The following is a 16,389-nucleotide window of genomic DNA, read 5'->3' as shown; positions in this document are numbered from 1 at the left end:
AAAAGAGATTAAGAATACCAGCAGTACTTGCTGCTGCGTTTTTGTGTCAAGGATCAAATGAAATAATCTACATGAAGCACTCAACAAACTAAAGTATTACAGAGTGTCCCAAAAGTCTTATTGCTGTCGTAAACTTTGCCAGTTATCATCATAATCATCATCATCACAGACCACAAAGAAAAACTAAATAAACTTTGATTGAAATGGACCAAAATTCGAATTTGTGCCAATTTGGTTATATTTCCAATCTTAATCTAATAATATGTCTCAGGCAAGAGGAAAGATGACTACCAAAGAAACACTCAATTGCAAGCCATCTCCTTGCTTCTGCACCAAAGAAAGGGAAACATCTGATCACACATAAGAGGCACAAAAAGAAAGAGTTTCTTCCATTGCGGATCTGATGCGACCATTTTGCAAAACTAGGGCAAGTGTGCCCAAGATGACCCGGTCTAATACATTAAATGGTTTAATTATAACAAACCATCGGACTTTATGCCCTCTGAGGGCAGGCACCAGATCTCATCGGGACTTTAATCTTTCCACCAATCCTTAGTATGGCGCTCAGGATACTAGCCTTAGTAAATAAATGCTTAGTGACTGATTAATAATCTGGCACTTAACCTTCCCTGGAAAGTAGCTGCAGAAGGAATGTCTGTCAGGACTGGGTAATAACTTTGTATCTCTCCTGGAAGTCCTGGGACCCCTCAGGTGCTCTGAAGGAGGAGTTGCTCCTCTTCACAGCCCAACTCCCCACCTTAGAGGTGTCCTGGTTCCCAGAGGGGGAGTGGGCACAAGGTTCAGGCTTCAGCTGCTGAAGCTCCGCCCCTTTTCCCGGAAAACTGCCCAGCGAATCATCAGGAAAGGAATGCCCAGGAGCCGCGCGCGCGCCCAAGGGAGCTCGCGCAGTCGGGTGGGGACTGGGTCAGACATCCGAGGAGTGGGAGTGGAGGGAATATACCAAACCCGGCGCGCTCGCGCTTCCGATTCTCCACCCTCCCTTCCCCCGGGCCACGTGGGCGGAGGCCGGCGAGTGCTTTCGGATCCTTTACCTGGTGCAAGGAGCACCCACTGATCGCAGTGAACTTCGGCCGACTTCTTGTGAGAAAGCATGTTAATCACCTTCTCCCCAGGAGACTCGTGCACATTAATCGCCCCGCTCCCTTCCCGGCACCAGGGACACTAATTAGCCTTCGGCTTTGTCTGTTGGGCCTGGATGCGGGGTTGGCTCTGCGGAGTACTGAAAAATTCCTGTGCAATCGAAAAATGGCGGGAGAAAGGGGCTATTCCGGCGTCCCTCCCCCCCCTTCTCCACCCACCTGGGGCGGGACCACAGTTGGAGTCGAAGGGGGGTAGAAGGAGGAGGGCAGCTTGGTTACATTTCCTTTTCGTACCGCGTCCAGAGAACCGTTCTCGCGATTTTGTAATCGTCATTCCTCTTTCAGACGCTTAAGCAAAGGTGAATGGTTTAGAGCTGCTACCCTACGAGAAACAAAAAGGACGGGAGGAGCGGCTGCTACACCCCTTCCCTTTGGAGAAAGTGGTAGAGACCGAGCTAGAACTCCGGACCCCGGGAGACGCCGCGCTCCTAGAGGCCCGGAAGCCCAGCTCTGGTCTGTTCCTCTGGGAGCTGATCTCTTTGACTTTCCTAGATATAATGAAGGAAGAGAAGAGCATGATTAGTGAGCTAACCAGACCTGGCTAGTGATCCGCGCCCTTAACCTCCAGTAACTAAAGTAACGGTGTCACCGGGAGAACGTTTAAGATGAATTCTTGGCGATCCTGCACAATTTCTGAGTTTGTTGTTGTTTTCCGAAATACCTGTTTGAAAACAGAAGGGCACGTAATCATGATTGACTAGAAACTAGAAATCTATTCAGCTCTGTCAATGAGCTTCCCTCCCCCGCCCGCCATCCTCCAAAAAAGTTCATGATCATTATAAAGAATGAGCAAAATTTCTGGGCATCAATACAGTCTTTAAGCAAGAGTTCTTAACTTGTCCCACGCATATACACATATGCACACAGAATTATTACACTCACTTAAGAGTTCTTAACTTGGTTTCTGTGAACTTTAAATATGCATGTACATATAAAATGTGTGTATATATATATATATGTAATAAATAAAATTACTATAATGACACTTAAGCAAAAATTCTTAAGTGAACTTTAATGTGTCTACAACATGTGTATATTTATATAGAACTATTATATAATAACCTTTAAGCAAGGGTTCTTAACTTGGATTCAGGGGAACTTAATGTGTATATGCACATATGTATATGTATGTGGATATACATACATACCACATGTACACGTTTATACACATTTTTATTACATATACATTTATATATTCTGATTATTCTGGTATGACTGGTTTCCTTTGCAATCCTGTACATTTTATTTTAACCATTAATAAATATTCTGAGAAGAAGTCCATAGACTTCACCAGGGCGCCACTATTTTTTGCTTTCTTTTTCTGAGAGTGAGTTTCTCACTTTGCAAATCTTTCACCTGTTCTGCTTTTCTAACCTAGGGATGTTCGGGAACCCTCTGCTGGGGGTCAGGGTAGGAGGATGCTCATCCTATTGGTGCTGGATTTAGTCATGGGCTTTAGCTAGTACAACTCAAAATTTGTGTTCAGGGATCCACTACCTTGGGCCTCCATCAAGAGTAAAAATTACTGATCTCCTCTAGGATGGGCCAAGGACTCAGTTCTGGAAATAAAAGATACAAACAACAACAAAACTGTCTGAGCCAAGGGAAGGCACAAATGAGTAAATTCAAAATATGTGCTCAGTTGTGTCTAAGTCTTTGTGACTCCACCAGGGGTTTTCTTAGCAAAGATATTAGAGTCCTTTGCCATTTCCTTCTCCAACCCATTTTACAGATGAGGTAATAGAGGAAAAAGGTATTAAGTGCCTCAAATATAGCTAGTTAGTGTGAGGCAACTGTTTTGAAATAATAGCTAAATATTATTATTTTAATTAAAGAAGAAAATAAAAGAACTGGTAGAGGTAATTTTATTGTACACTCAAAGACAAAAAAATATTTTCCTGAGCACCTGGTTTTTCCACTGTAGAGTGCTTATGATGACCATAAGCAAAAAGACTACTGAAAATAATTGTGATTTGTGTGCCAATGTGCTGCAGAAGATGAAGAAACCAAAAAAAAGTATAGTACAATTTAAAATTCAGTATTCTGTATTATGGGTAAGAGGGTAGCCATAGAGGATGGTGGTTTAAAAAAAAAAAGGAAAAAATGACTCAAATTTAAGAAATTAAAGAGTTTTTGAAAACTATTCAGAATCTTCATGCCTACGTAAGGTTATGGGCAGAAACCTCTTTTAGATTTAGCCTTATCCAAACCTTAAATGACTACACTTGTCTATAGGAAAAACAGAAATTCATCGGAAAGCAATCTTTGGAGACATGATCTTGACTTCTGGACAAAGAACTTCTCCATACCTTTTTTCCTAGCCCACTCATTTATATGAAAAAATGGAAGATATTCAGAAGCAAGTCATGAACAACAAATCTATTTTGTGGTTATTGGAGAAATGGCCATTGTCTGGATTATTATCCTGGCCTGTAGAGTTGCAAGTTTAAGAAACGTTGATTTTTCAAATAAGCTAAGTGCTCAGTATCTTTTTACCTAGAATAGATTGGTTGGCAGACTAGGGGGATGGGAGAGGCTGCTTCTGAGGGCAAATGCTTACTTTCCTTCTTTGTTCTATTTTCCATGACTAGAAGATTTAGAGGGACAAATTGTCCCTCCTTGAATGTGCTTCCTCTGTGAATGCCTTTATGTGTATATACTTTTTGATGATTCTGAATTTGTCCATGTGATAGTATGTCCTAAGTTATGTTTCTTAGGATGCCACTTCAGCAAATGCCTTTGCTTTGAATTAATTCTGCCCTTGATTATCTATAGGGCAACACATTAGTGGGAACTCTGGAACTATACTTTGGAGAATGTATATCAACAGAATACCTGGAGCAAGACTGAGCCTAAAAAGCAAGAAATAGAATGTTGAATACCTGTAAGATTCTCTAATAAATGTGATAACAATTACAATTTTGTTTAGTTATCCCCAATAACTAATATCAAGGAGGTCTAAAACAATATGCTCATCACTAAAAAGATATGCTCACCTGACTGACATGTAGTTTCTTTTGCAGGATTCAAAAGGAAAATAGATGCTTTTAAATGGTGAGGTCCTCCATGTGTTCTTTAAGCCCTGGAACACTGTTCAGAATACTTAATAAAGCGCATGATTATTCAAAACAAACCCTAAAAACTGAATGAAATAAGCTTATTACCTAACAATGGCATATGTTGGGTAGCAAATCCATTGAAATAGAACATCAATATGTGTATTTGGGGTAGGGAACTATGCTGTCAGTGGGAAGTGATTTGGACCCAGAATTAAACAGAAAGAAGATATATGGCTAAGACTGCATTTGGGAAGTTGAACAGTGCATTTAATAATCCCAAACCAGTCGCTACACAAAAAATCTCTGTTTTCCATATGAATGTTCTCCAAACAATGGTGTTTGATTACAAATCTTGGAACACCACAGTCTCTGAGGAGTCGAAGTTAAGGTTTCCAAAAGGGCAGTAGAGAATGCATGATGGGTTGTCAGTGAAGTAGGACTAAAAGAAAAATATACCTGAATACAATGTAATTTAAAAGATTGCTGGTAGGACATCAAATTCTCAGTAATTATATGAGTAACAAAGGTCCTAAAAATAACAAATGATGCCTCTCTCTTCATGGTAAAGACGTGGGGGTTTAGTAGAGCAGAATGTTGTGTATGTTGTTAGATGTGGTCATTCAAATGTTTGGCTTAATTATTTTCCTTTGTCATAAGAGAGGGGTTCATCTGGAGAAGGAATAGAGGTCACTGTGATATAACAGCAAAGTACATCAATTATACATGTTTACAAAAAAGATACTCAATAATTAAGAATATATTTTTGCTGAAACTACAGAATCTTCTTCTTATCACCCTTTTCCATCTACTGCTTCCCAAGGAACCCAAATTTCATGCATCCTTTTGCTTTTATACTTTCCTCTTTCTTTCATATCACTAACAGCAAAAGTGAGATAAGCTTCTGGATGTAGTCAAGACCTTTGAGAGCCTGGGAAACACCCAGAAGGAGCATGGGAAACCTAAGATTTTGAATACTCCCAAGAGGCTTGCTTAGCTGAGAGCTCTAGTTTTAATGGATTTTCTGCCTGCAGTCACCCTTATGGTAATAAAAAGCTTTTTAGAACATCATTTCGACTACTCTAGTTGTCTTGGAGGGTAACCTTTTGTTGCGACCCTAGCCAGTGGTTATAACCGCAGCGATTTCTGCTGAGTCTCTGAATGTAGGCATTGTCATTTTTTGTTTGTTTGTTTGTTTTTTTAACTTCATTCCACTGCGTATCAATATCATCCCCAAAATATTCATCAAATTAAAGAAAAAAAAACAGCTGGAGCTGATTTTAATCAAATAAATGTAATTCATGATGATAATCACTAATCAAGAAGATTGCATTAATTTTAACTAAAGCAGATTCTTCTATTCCCTATCTTTAGGAAGGACATTGTATAAACTAGAAAACATACAGATTCAGGGAAACAGGATGGTGGAGGGCCTTGAGGCAATGCCACAGGAAGATAGCTTAGAAAAGACAAGCCGAGGACAGGACCAAGTAGCTGTCCTCATGTATTTGAAGGGCTGTCATGAGGGAGAATGATAATTCTTGTTCTTCTTGGCCCTAGAAGATAAAACTAAAAACAACAGCTTATGAGTACATATTATGAACCTTTTCTACAGTCCAAACAAGGAGATTTTTCTTTTTAGACTTTTCTATTTAGGAAAGTATGTAGAGAGGATTCTGAGAAGATGGTAGCGTAGACAGAGCAAAACTTCAGACCTCCATACCCTTCCACACTGAGATAAAAACAAAGCTCTTTAAGGGGAAAGAAAACCAAATCTAACAGGACAAAGCGGGAAGATCCTAATGCTGGACAGCTCAGGAGGTAAACCAAGAAAAAGGCCTGAATTCTTGAATTCTTAATTAATTAATTAATTAATATAAATTTGGACTCCATACTAAAAGAAATTATTCAGAAAAAATTGCCATGAAGTTCTACAACAAGAGGGCAATATAGACATTGAAAGGATCCATAGATCACCCTCTTCTCTAGACCCTGAAAAGACAACCCCCAGGAATATAATAGCCAAATTAAAGAGCTTCCAAGTAAAAGAAAAAATTTTACAAGAAGCCAGAAAGAGACAATTCAGATATCAAGGAGCACCAATCAGGATCTCACAGGATCTGGCAGCCTCCCTACTAAAAGACCACAAGGCTTGGAATATGATATTCAGAAAGGCAAGAGAACTGGGTCTACAACCAAGGATCACCTACCCATCAAAACTGACTATATACTTCCAGGGAAAAGTTTGGGCATTCAACAAGATAGAAGATTTGTAAGTATTTGCATAGAAAAGACTAGGACTAAATGGAAAGTTCAATATCCAACCACAAAAATCAAGAGAAACATGAAAAGGTAAATAAGAAACAGAGGGGAAAGAAAGAAAACGCATATTTTTTTTTAAATTTGCCTCTTTAAGGGCTGCAATATGATCTAATTATTGGTATTCCTATGTGGAGAAACATTATGTGTAATTCTCTGTAGTGAACTCTGTTCACTATTATAGTATTCACTATTAGAGTAATCAGAAGAATAATTCACAGGGTGAGGATGGAACACTAAATAATCTAAGATGACATGGGGGATGGGAAAGAGGGGGTGAAGAGCAGGGGACACCAAGAGAAACTTGAGTGAATAAGAAAAATAGGATATTCTATTATGCACAAAGAGGGCATGGGAAGGGGAGGGGACAAATACTATTATAAGAAGGAGAGGAAGAGAGCATTACGAGGTAATACTTAAACCTTACTCTCAGTGTAATCAACCCAGAGAGGGAAGAGGAGCTATATTATCCATTGGGATATAAAACTCTATCTAACCCTACTGAGAAAGTCAGAAGGGATAAACCAAGGGGAGCAGGGGAGTGGTAAAGTCAAAAAAGGGAGGGGAGAAGAAGGGGGAGGGAATTCATTAGGCCTTAAAAAGAAAAAGATGGGAATAATAAGGGAGGGGGTAGAAAGGGAAGTAAATCAAGGGAGGGGATAAGGGATAGTGGCTTAATAGCAAACCACAGTTTTAAAAGGAAATAGTGTAAGAAGAAGGGTAGAACTAGGAGAGGATACCAAAATGTTGGCGAATACACACCTGATAATTATAACTCTGAATGTGAATGGGATGAACTCCCCCATAAAAAGGAAGCAAATAGCAGAGTGGATTAGAAACCAAAATCCCACCATATGTTGTCTACAAGAAACACATATGAGGTAGGTGGATATACACAGGTTTAAGGTAAAGGGTTTGAGCAAAATCCTTTGGGCCTCAAATGAGAAAAAGAAGGTAGCAGTGGCAATTATGATTTCTGACAAAGCCAAAGTAAAAATAGATATGATTAAAAAAAGACAGGGAAGGTCATTACATCCAGATTAAAGGAAGAATAGACAATGAGGAAATAACATTGCTCAATATGAATGTACCAAATGGCATAGCATCCAAATTCATAAAGGAGAAACTGGCAGAACTCAAGAAGGAAATAGATAGCAAAACCATACTAGTGGGAGACCTAAATAGCCCTCTTTCAGATTTAGATAAATCAAACCAAAAAATAAATAAGAAAGAGATAAGAGAGGTTAATGAAGTCCTAGAAAAATTAGATTTAATAGATATATGGAGAAAAATAAATAGGAACAAAAAGGAATACACCTTCTTTTCAGCTGCACATGGTACATTCACAAAGATTGACCATGTAATAGGGCATAAAAACATTGCAAACAAATGCAAAAGAGCAGAAATAATAAATGTAACCTTCTCAGATCACAATGCAATAAAAGCAATAATTAGTAAGGGCACCTGGACAGGCAAATCAAAATAATTGGAAATAAAATAATATGATTCTCCAAAACCAGCTAGTCAAAGAAGAAATAATAGAAACAATCAACAATTTCATGGAAGAGAATGACAATGATGAGACATCCTACCAAACTCTGTGGGATGCAGCCAAGGAAGTACTCAGGGAGAAATTTATATCCTTGAATGCATATATTAACAAATTAGGGAGGGTAGAGATTAATGAATTGGGCATGCAACTTAAAAAATTAGAAAGCAGGGGGAAGCTAGGTAGCTCAGTGGAGTGAGAGTCAGGCCTAGAGACAGGAGGTCCTAGGTTCAAACCCGGCCTCAGCCACTTCTCAGCTGTGTGACCCTGGGCAAGTCACTTGACCCCCATTGCCCACCCTTAACAATCTTCCACCTATGAGACAATGCACCGAAGTACAAGGGTTTAAAAAAAAATTAGAAAGCAAGCAAATTAAAAATCCCCAGATGAAAACTAAATTAGAAATACTAAAAATCAAGGGAGAAATTAATAAAATCGAAAGTAAAAGAACTATTGAATTAATAAATGAGACTAGAAGCTGGTATTTTGAAAAAACAGATAAAATAGACAAAGTACTGGTCAATCTAATAAAAAAAAAAGGAAGTGGGCAGCTGGGTAGCTCAGTGGATTGAGAGCCAGGCCTAGAGACAGGAGGTCCTAGGCTCAAATCCGGCCTCAGACACTTCCCAGCTATGTGACCCTGGGCAAGTCACTTGACCCCCATTGCCTACTCTTACCACTCTTCCACCTATAGGTCAATACACAGAAGTTAAGGGTTTAATAAAAAAAAAGTTAAAAAAAGGAAAGAAGAAAACCAAATTGACAGTATCAAAGATGAAAAGGGAGACCTCACCTCTAATGAAGGGGAAATTAAGGAAATCATTAAAAACTATTTTGCCCAATTATATGGCAATAAATATAGCAGTCTAGGAGATATGAATGAATATTTACAAAAATACAAATTGCCTAGATTAACAGCAGAAGAAATAGAATACCTAAATAATCCCATATCAGAAAAAGAAATTGAACAAGCCATCAAAGAACTCCCTAAGAAAAAAATCGCCAGGGCCAGATGAATACACAAGTGAATTCTATCAGACATTCAAAGAGCAACTAATCCCAATACTATACAAATTATTTGCTATAATAAGAAAAGAAGGAGTCCTACCAAATTCCTTTTATGACACAAATATGGTACTGATTCCAAAGCCAGGGAGATCAAAAACAGAGAAAGAAAACTACAGACCAATCTCCCTCATGAACAAAGATGCAAAAATTTTAAATAGAATATTAGCAAAGAGACTCCAGCAAGTGATCAGGAGGATCATCCACCATGATCAGGTGGGATTTATACCAGGAATGCAAGGATGGTTCAACATTAGAAAAACCATCCACATAATTGACCATATCAACAGTCTAACAAACAAAAATTACATGATTATCTCAATAGATGCTGAAAAAGCCTTTGACAAAATATAACACCCATTCCTATCAAAAACCCTGGAAAGTATAGGAATAGAAGGACCTTTCCAAAAATAATAAACAGTATATACCTAAAACTATCAACAAGCATCATATGCAATGGGGATAAATTAGAAGCCTTTCCAATAAGATCAGGAGTGAAACAAGGATGCCCATTATCTCCTCTATTATTTAACATTGTACTAGAAACACTAGCAGTAGCAATTAGAGAAGAAAAAGAAATAGAAGGTATCAAAATGGGCAAAGAGGAGACTAAGCTATCACTCTTTGAAGATGATATGATGGTATACTTAAAAAATCTTAGAGAATCAACTAAGAAGATGGTAGAAATAATCAACAACTTTAGCAAAGTTGCAGGATACAAAATAAATGCACATAAATCATCAGCATTTCTACATATTTGCAACACATCACAGCAGCAAGAGGTAGAAAGAGAAACACCATTTAACAATAACCTAGACAATATAAAATACTTAGGAATCTATCTACCTAAACAAACACAGGAATTATACGAAAACAACTACAAAACACTTTCCAAACAATTAAAACTAGATCTAAACAATTGGAAAAATATTGATTGCTCATGGGTAGGATGAGCTTACATAATAAAAATGACCATTCTACCCAAATTAATTTACCTATTTAGGGCCATACCTATCAAACTACCAAAAAACTTTTTTACTGAATTTGGAAAAACTATAACAAAGTTCATCTGGAATAACAAAAGATCAAGAATATCAAGGGAAATAATAAAAAAAATGTGAAGGAAGGGGGCCTAGCAGTACCAGATATTAAACTGTACTATAAAGCAGAAGTCATCAAAATGGTATGGTACTGGCTAAGAGACAGAAGGGAGGATCAGTGGAATAGAATTGGGGTAAGTGACATCAGCAAGACAGTGCATGATAAACCCAAAGAGCCCAACTTTTGGGACAAAAATCCACTATTTGACAAAAACTGTTGGGAAATTTGGAAAACAATATGGGAGAGATTAGGTTTAGATCAACATCTCATACCCTACACCAAGATAAATTCCTAATGGGTGAATGGCTTGAATATAAAGAGGGAAACTATAAATAAGGTAAGTGAACATAGAATAGTTTATTTTTCAGATCTCTGGGAAAAGAAAGCAAGAGTTAGAGAAAATTACAAAATGTAAAATAAATGATTTTGATTATATCAAACTAAAAAGCTTTTGTACAAACAAAAACAATGTAGTCAAAATCAGAAGGGAAACAACAAATTGGGAAAATTCTTTATAAAAAAACTCTGACAGGAGTCTAATTACTCAAATATACAAGGAGTTAAACCAATTGTATAAAAAAATCAAGCCATTCCCCAATTGATAAATGGGCAAGAGACATGAATAGGCAATTTTCAGATAAAGAAATCAAAAGTATGAATAAGCACATGAGAAAGTGTTCTAAATCTCTAATAATTAGAGAAATGGAAATCAAAACAACTCTGAGGTATCACCTCACACCTAGCAGATTGGCTAAAATGAAAGAAGGGGAGAGTAATGAATGTTGGAGGGGATATGGCAAAACTGAGACATTAATGCATTGCTGGTGGAGTTGTGAACTGATCCAACCATTCTGGCTGGCAATTTGGAACTATGCTCAAAGGGCTATAAAAGAATGCCTCCCCTTTTATTCAGCCATACCATTGTTGGGTTTGTACCCCAAAGATATCATAGATAAACAGACTTGTACAAAAATATTTATAGCTGTGCTTTTTGTGGTGGCAAAAAACTGTAAAATGAGGGTATCCCCTTCAATTGGGGAATGGCTGAACAAATTGTGGTATATGCTGGTGATGGAATACTATTGTGCTCAAAGGAATAATAAACTGGAGGAATTCCATGTGAATTGGAAAGACCTCCAGGAATTGATGCAGAGCGAAAGGAGCAGAGCCAGAAGAACATTGTACACAGAGACTAATACACTGTGGTAAAACAGAATGTAATGGACTTCTGTACTAGCAGCAATGCAATGACCCAGGACAATTCTGAGGGACTTATGAAAAAGAATGCTACCCACATTCAGAGGAAGAACTACAGGAGTGGAAACAGAAGAAAAACAACTGCTTGAACACATGGGTTGAGGAGGACATGTTCGGGGATGTAGACTCGAAACTACCACACCAATGCAACTATCAACAATTTGGAAATAGGTCTTAATCAATGACACATGTTAAAACCAGTGGAAATACGCATCAGCCATGGGGGGTGGGGGGGAGCTCGGGGTATGAAGGGGAAAGTAAGAGCATGAATTATGTAACCATGTTATTAACTTTTCTAAAAAATAAATAAATAAATGTTTAAAAAACTAGAGAGAGGCTGAAGACAACTGGAAAAAGGAAATACATGAACTAAAACAAGACAGTAGTGTCTTGAAAGCCAAAATCAACCAGCTTGAAAACAGGCAAAGAAGGTGAAAGATGACCTACAAAGAACATCAGACCAGACGGAAAAGAATGACCAAAAAGCCAGGGATGAAATTCCGTCTTTAAAAATCAGAATTCAACAATTAGAAGCAAATGACTTTACAAGGCAGCAAGAATCTATAAAACAAAATCAAAAGAATGAAAAAATTGAGGAAAATATGAAACACTTCATTGGCAGAACCTCAGATTTGGAAAACAGATAATGGAGAGACAATTTAAGAATTATTGGTCTACTGGAATATCGTGACAAAAGAAAAAGTGTAGACATCATCCTACAAGAAATTATGTAAGAAAACTGCCCCGACATTCTCGAACAAGAAGGAAAAGTGGAAATTGAAAGAATCTACAGATCACCTCCTACATTTAATCCACAACTGACAACTCCCAGGAATATTATAGCCAAATTAAAAAATTGCCAGACCAAGATAAAAATATTACAAGCTGCTAAGAAGAAGTCATTCAGATACCAGGTAAAGAGGTTGGAGAGAAGAAACACTTAATTCTTACATGCATTGAAATTAATTTAAAGAAGGAAGAACAATCAGATCCATTGGGGCAGATAATTGATTCGCACCTATAGAGAAGTAGAAGGGTAACAAATGGACTGGTGGGGAGGGAAGCAATACTAGGAAGGGAGAGGGAAAAGGGGTAGCTTAAAAAGACCCTAAAGAATAATAAGAGTGGAATAAGAAGGGAGGAAGGAGAAAGGGAAGTACAATAAGGGAGAGGACTAGGGGGACTGATTAAAAACAAAACTTTGGCATAAAAGGAAATAGTGAAAGAAGAAAGGGCAGGACAAGGAGAGGGAAAAGTTTATTTAAATAACATCAAGGTAGCAAGGTTTGATGGGCTTATCATAGGTGATCAACAAGGGATTCAAGATGGAACCAGCTTTTTTTGATAACTTTGATAAGAAGATAAAAATAATAGATAGGTCCACATTAGCAAAAAAGAGATAGATCATTGCATCTCAGCTCCTCCCCAAGATATTAAGTACAAACAAAGAAGAAATTACTTGGTTTATCATAAATAACAGGTAACACAAAGCTGCACACTGGGTGAATTCTCCCTCAATAATGATTGACTAGCACATCTGGGAACAATGGGTCACACAGTCAACATAACTTTCAAGAATATCTTTCACGTGGGCATCTCCATCACTGATGATTTGTATACACACTGAAACGTCAGTATGTACAGATTTAGAATAGCAGTACTATATATTCATTTTTAAAAATTGTTTCTGACAGACATGCATAAAACACAGACTACAGTATTATTTTTCTTCTTCAATTAGCTAGAAGTCAAATAAAGGCAAGCCAATCATGTAAGGAGAAGAAGAATATAAGTGAATTTCTGATTTGTCTTTGAAGAGTGAGAAAGTACCGGCAATTTTAGTATCTTTAGTCAAAGAATTTCTGGGAGAACTTTCTAAGTGGCTGAAGTATCAAATGATCATTTTCTGGCAAAAACAAACGAAAACAAAAAACAACAACTCAGGAACTAGAGATAAAAGCAGACTAGAATCAAATGACCTTTTCTTGTCCTTAGTGGTGATTAGAGCAGAAAGACCTTGAAATAAGATTAGGAAAACTTTTTTTCTCTTTTACAAGTTATTAAAAGCATATGTGAGTACTTCTTTCAGAAAAAAGAACCTGTTTGTACATTCACAGTTGTTGTTTGTCCTTCATTTTCAAAGAGGTCCAATGGCATTGTCAAGGTAATATCTCAACTTTCCAGTGAACCCGACTTAAATGAGGGAGGATTACACAAAATTGTCAGCCTCACCCCCTCTTACAGAATCTTCAAATTTCAATGATAGCTGATGTGCAGTAGATGACCTTGGTATCTTTGATGTTTGACCAAGTTCTAAGCATTCCACAGGGCCTGCCTCAGCCTCCTTCATGGCCATTAGAACAAACTGTTCTCAGCCTATCATCCTGCCAGGGGATGCCTTCATGTGCTTGGTGTAGACATCTCTCCCAACTCACCAACAGGTTTGAAGCCTTCTAGTTGCCTCAGCCTGGTTTAAACTATCTCTCAAGAAGCTTTTACTGGCATATGGCCATTCTGAATGATACAACTTGGAGCCACAGGTCAGAATTGGGTAAAAGAAGAGAAAAGCAAACAGGAAAGGAAGATACTTGCCTGATAGCTATTCAGGGGCAGCTTGAGAAACAGAAACCATAAAAGAGAGTAGGAGGATAGGAAAAGAGGTAGCAGTCTGAAAGGTACATTTGTTATTTTAATTTGGCTCAATTAAATTACATTTACAACAAATTACAGTTACAACAAATGTGTATTAAGGGTCCAAGATATGCAGAAAGCTGTGCTAAGCATTGGGAGCCATATAAACTTTCTATAAGATGGGATCTCTGCCCACTTGGATCTTTCAGTCTTGTAAGGGTATATGACACATATAAGAAGAGTAAATGTAAAATAATGCATTAAAATGTATGAGTTGCATAGAAATACTAAATGAAGTATAAGTCAAAAAGATCATGGAGGGGGAACTTGAAAGGTGGGCCAGACAGCAATTTCTCTTGTTTCTGTGGGTAGAACATTTAAAGGTCCTAGGGCTCACTCTTCCAGCTCCAACTTCACAGGCAGATTGGGTCCCCCCAAGCAAGGCTTCTTTCCTTTTTTAGGGTTCTAGAAGGTAATCTTAAAGTGCTGTGGGATTCTCTAATGTGATTACTTTGAGCCCTTATTCTAAAGTATTCCCCCTAATCTAATGCCAGTGATTAGTGACCCAATATAATTTATCAGTACTAATAAGTATAAACCCAATATATCACTTAGCCAAGTTGTATTTCCTTGAAGAACAATTAAAATAAATTAGTTTTTTTACAAGATTATTTACTGAGAAGACATAGCAAAAATATAAGGACAAATACATCCCTCCTTCTCCAAAATGGAGCATACTCTTCCCTCTATGACCTTGTTCTGCTAGAAGAATGGGTTGAAATTTAGAGTGACTGCTACAAACATTTCCTTCCACAAATTTACTTCCCAAAGTGGCATATCTGATGAACAAGTTGCTCCTTGCTTGCTGCTTGATCTGGCCTCTAGCTTGATCCTCTGCTGGGCTGGATTCAGTCTCTCTTTAGGACTGACTCCTTCCTTGGTTACTGGACCTCTGGTGGCTCTCTAACCTTCTGAATCTCACAAGTCTGGACCATTCCATCTCCAGTATTGACTGAATCTTGAAGCCCATCTCTCACACTAAGAGCAAGAACGAAGAAACATAACTAAGCCAGAAGAAATGACAGGGATTTTTACTTAATAGCACATGTGGGACCCCGGCAGAGAGATAAAGATAGCTTATAGGAACCACTAGAGAGCCTCACTCTCCTCATCCAGAAGTTTACAGCAGTTCTTGCCACATTCACTCCCATAAAAAAAAGGGAAATTAAATTACTCCATTGGAGCCTTTTGCATGCACTTCCAGTTCCTGCCCAGCAGCCAATTAAAAAGCTTTCTCATCTATATGATAAAGGGACAGAAAATAGTCACAGAATAATTGTGTGTGCTCTGAATCAGGGGCAGGGTATCTCTTGTATTATTATGAATTTCTAGAGGCAGGTTCCCCAAGCATCCATGTGGTTTGGCACCAGGCAGAGCAGAGGACCAAGACCCTATTAACCCATCCATGATTAAACACCCTTTCTTCTCTTTTCACACTACTATCATCTAGTACAAATATTTTCCAGATTATCAATGTACTTCCTAAAGGACCCTGCTCTGTTCTCGTCAATCCACAGTGAGACTAACAGCTCTGTATTCGTTTAAGAAGTTGACATAACAACCTAGAATCAGTAATTGATAATAATAGTTATTGGGAAAGACTGAAAGCCAAGCTTTATATGGATATTTATATGGGATATTAAAAGAAGAAAAGTTATAATGGGGTAATGGTCAAAAAATGGTCTGGAATGAGGAACTTAGCTCAAATATTTCAGAAAAGGATAAGAATTAGATCATAATTATTCATGTTGCTATGGTACTTAAAAATAACCACCAGCATTTTACATGGTGCCTACTATATGCCAGGCACTTAGCAATTATTATCTCATGTGATCTCACAATAACCCTGGGTGCTATTATTATCTCTATTTTATAGTAGAGGAAACTGAGGTTAAATAACTTGCACAATATTAAACAGCTAGTAAATGTCTGAATTTGAATTCAGGTCTTCCTAAGCCAGGTCTTTTTTGACATCACAATGATCTCCAAGAACTCTTCCAGCTCTCAAGTTCTATGGTTCCATTTTCCTTTAAACCTAAATTATTTGGATAGGCTGTTCCCCTTGGTCAAATAAGCAAAATATTTTGTTTCCCCTTGTATTGACCACTAGCTCAAGGATGTTGGGAGGGGAGAATAGGCTGATGTTTATCTTTTTGTTCCTCTGAATTCACATTCATATTTTGTTCCTTTT

At 37.8% G+C, this 16,389-nt stretch overlaps 1 protein-coding gene across 1 annotated transcript in view; it reads right to left on the bottom strand.

The window, feature by feature from the left end:
* The window catches only part of RNASEH2B (ribonuclease H2 subunit B), a 77,364-nt gene extending 76,051 nt beyond the window's left edge, over positions 1-1,313 (bottom strand). The window contains exon 1 of the mRNA XM_044668945.1: positions 1,053-1,313. Coding sequence (XP_044524880.1) covers positions 1,053-1,113 — 61 coding nt within the window. The 5' untranslated portion in view covers positions 1,114-1,313. The remainder of the gene's footprint in view (positions 1-1,052) is intronic.
* Between the last annotated feature and the right edge of the window lie 15,076 nt (positions 1,314-16,389).

This window comes from Gracilinanus agilis, chromosome 3 (assembly GCF_016433145.1).
Source record: "Gracilinanus agilis isolate LMUSP501 chromosome 3, AgileGrace, whole genome shotgun sequence".
Lineage (NCBI taxonomy): Eukaryota > Metazoa > Chordata > Mammalia > Didelphimorphia > Didelphidae > Gracilinanus > Gracilinanus agilis.
The sequence above is the reverse complement of the archived record's forward strand: the minus strand, read 5'-3'. Positions and strand labels throughout refer to the sequence as shown.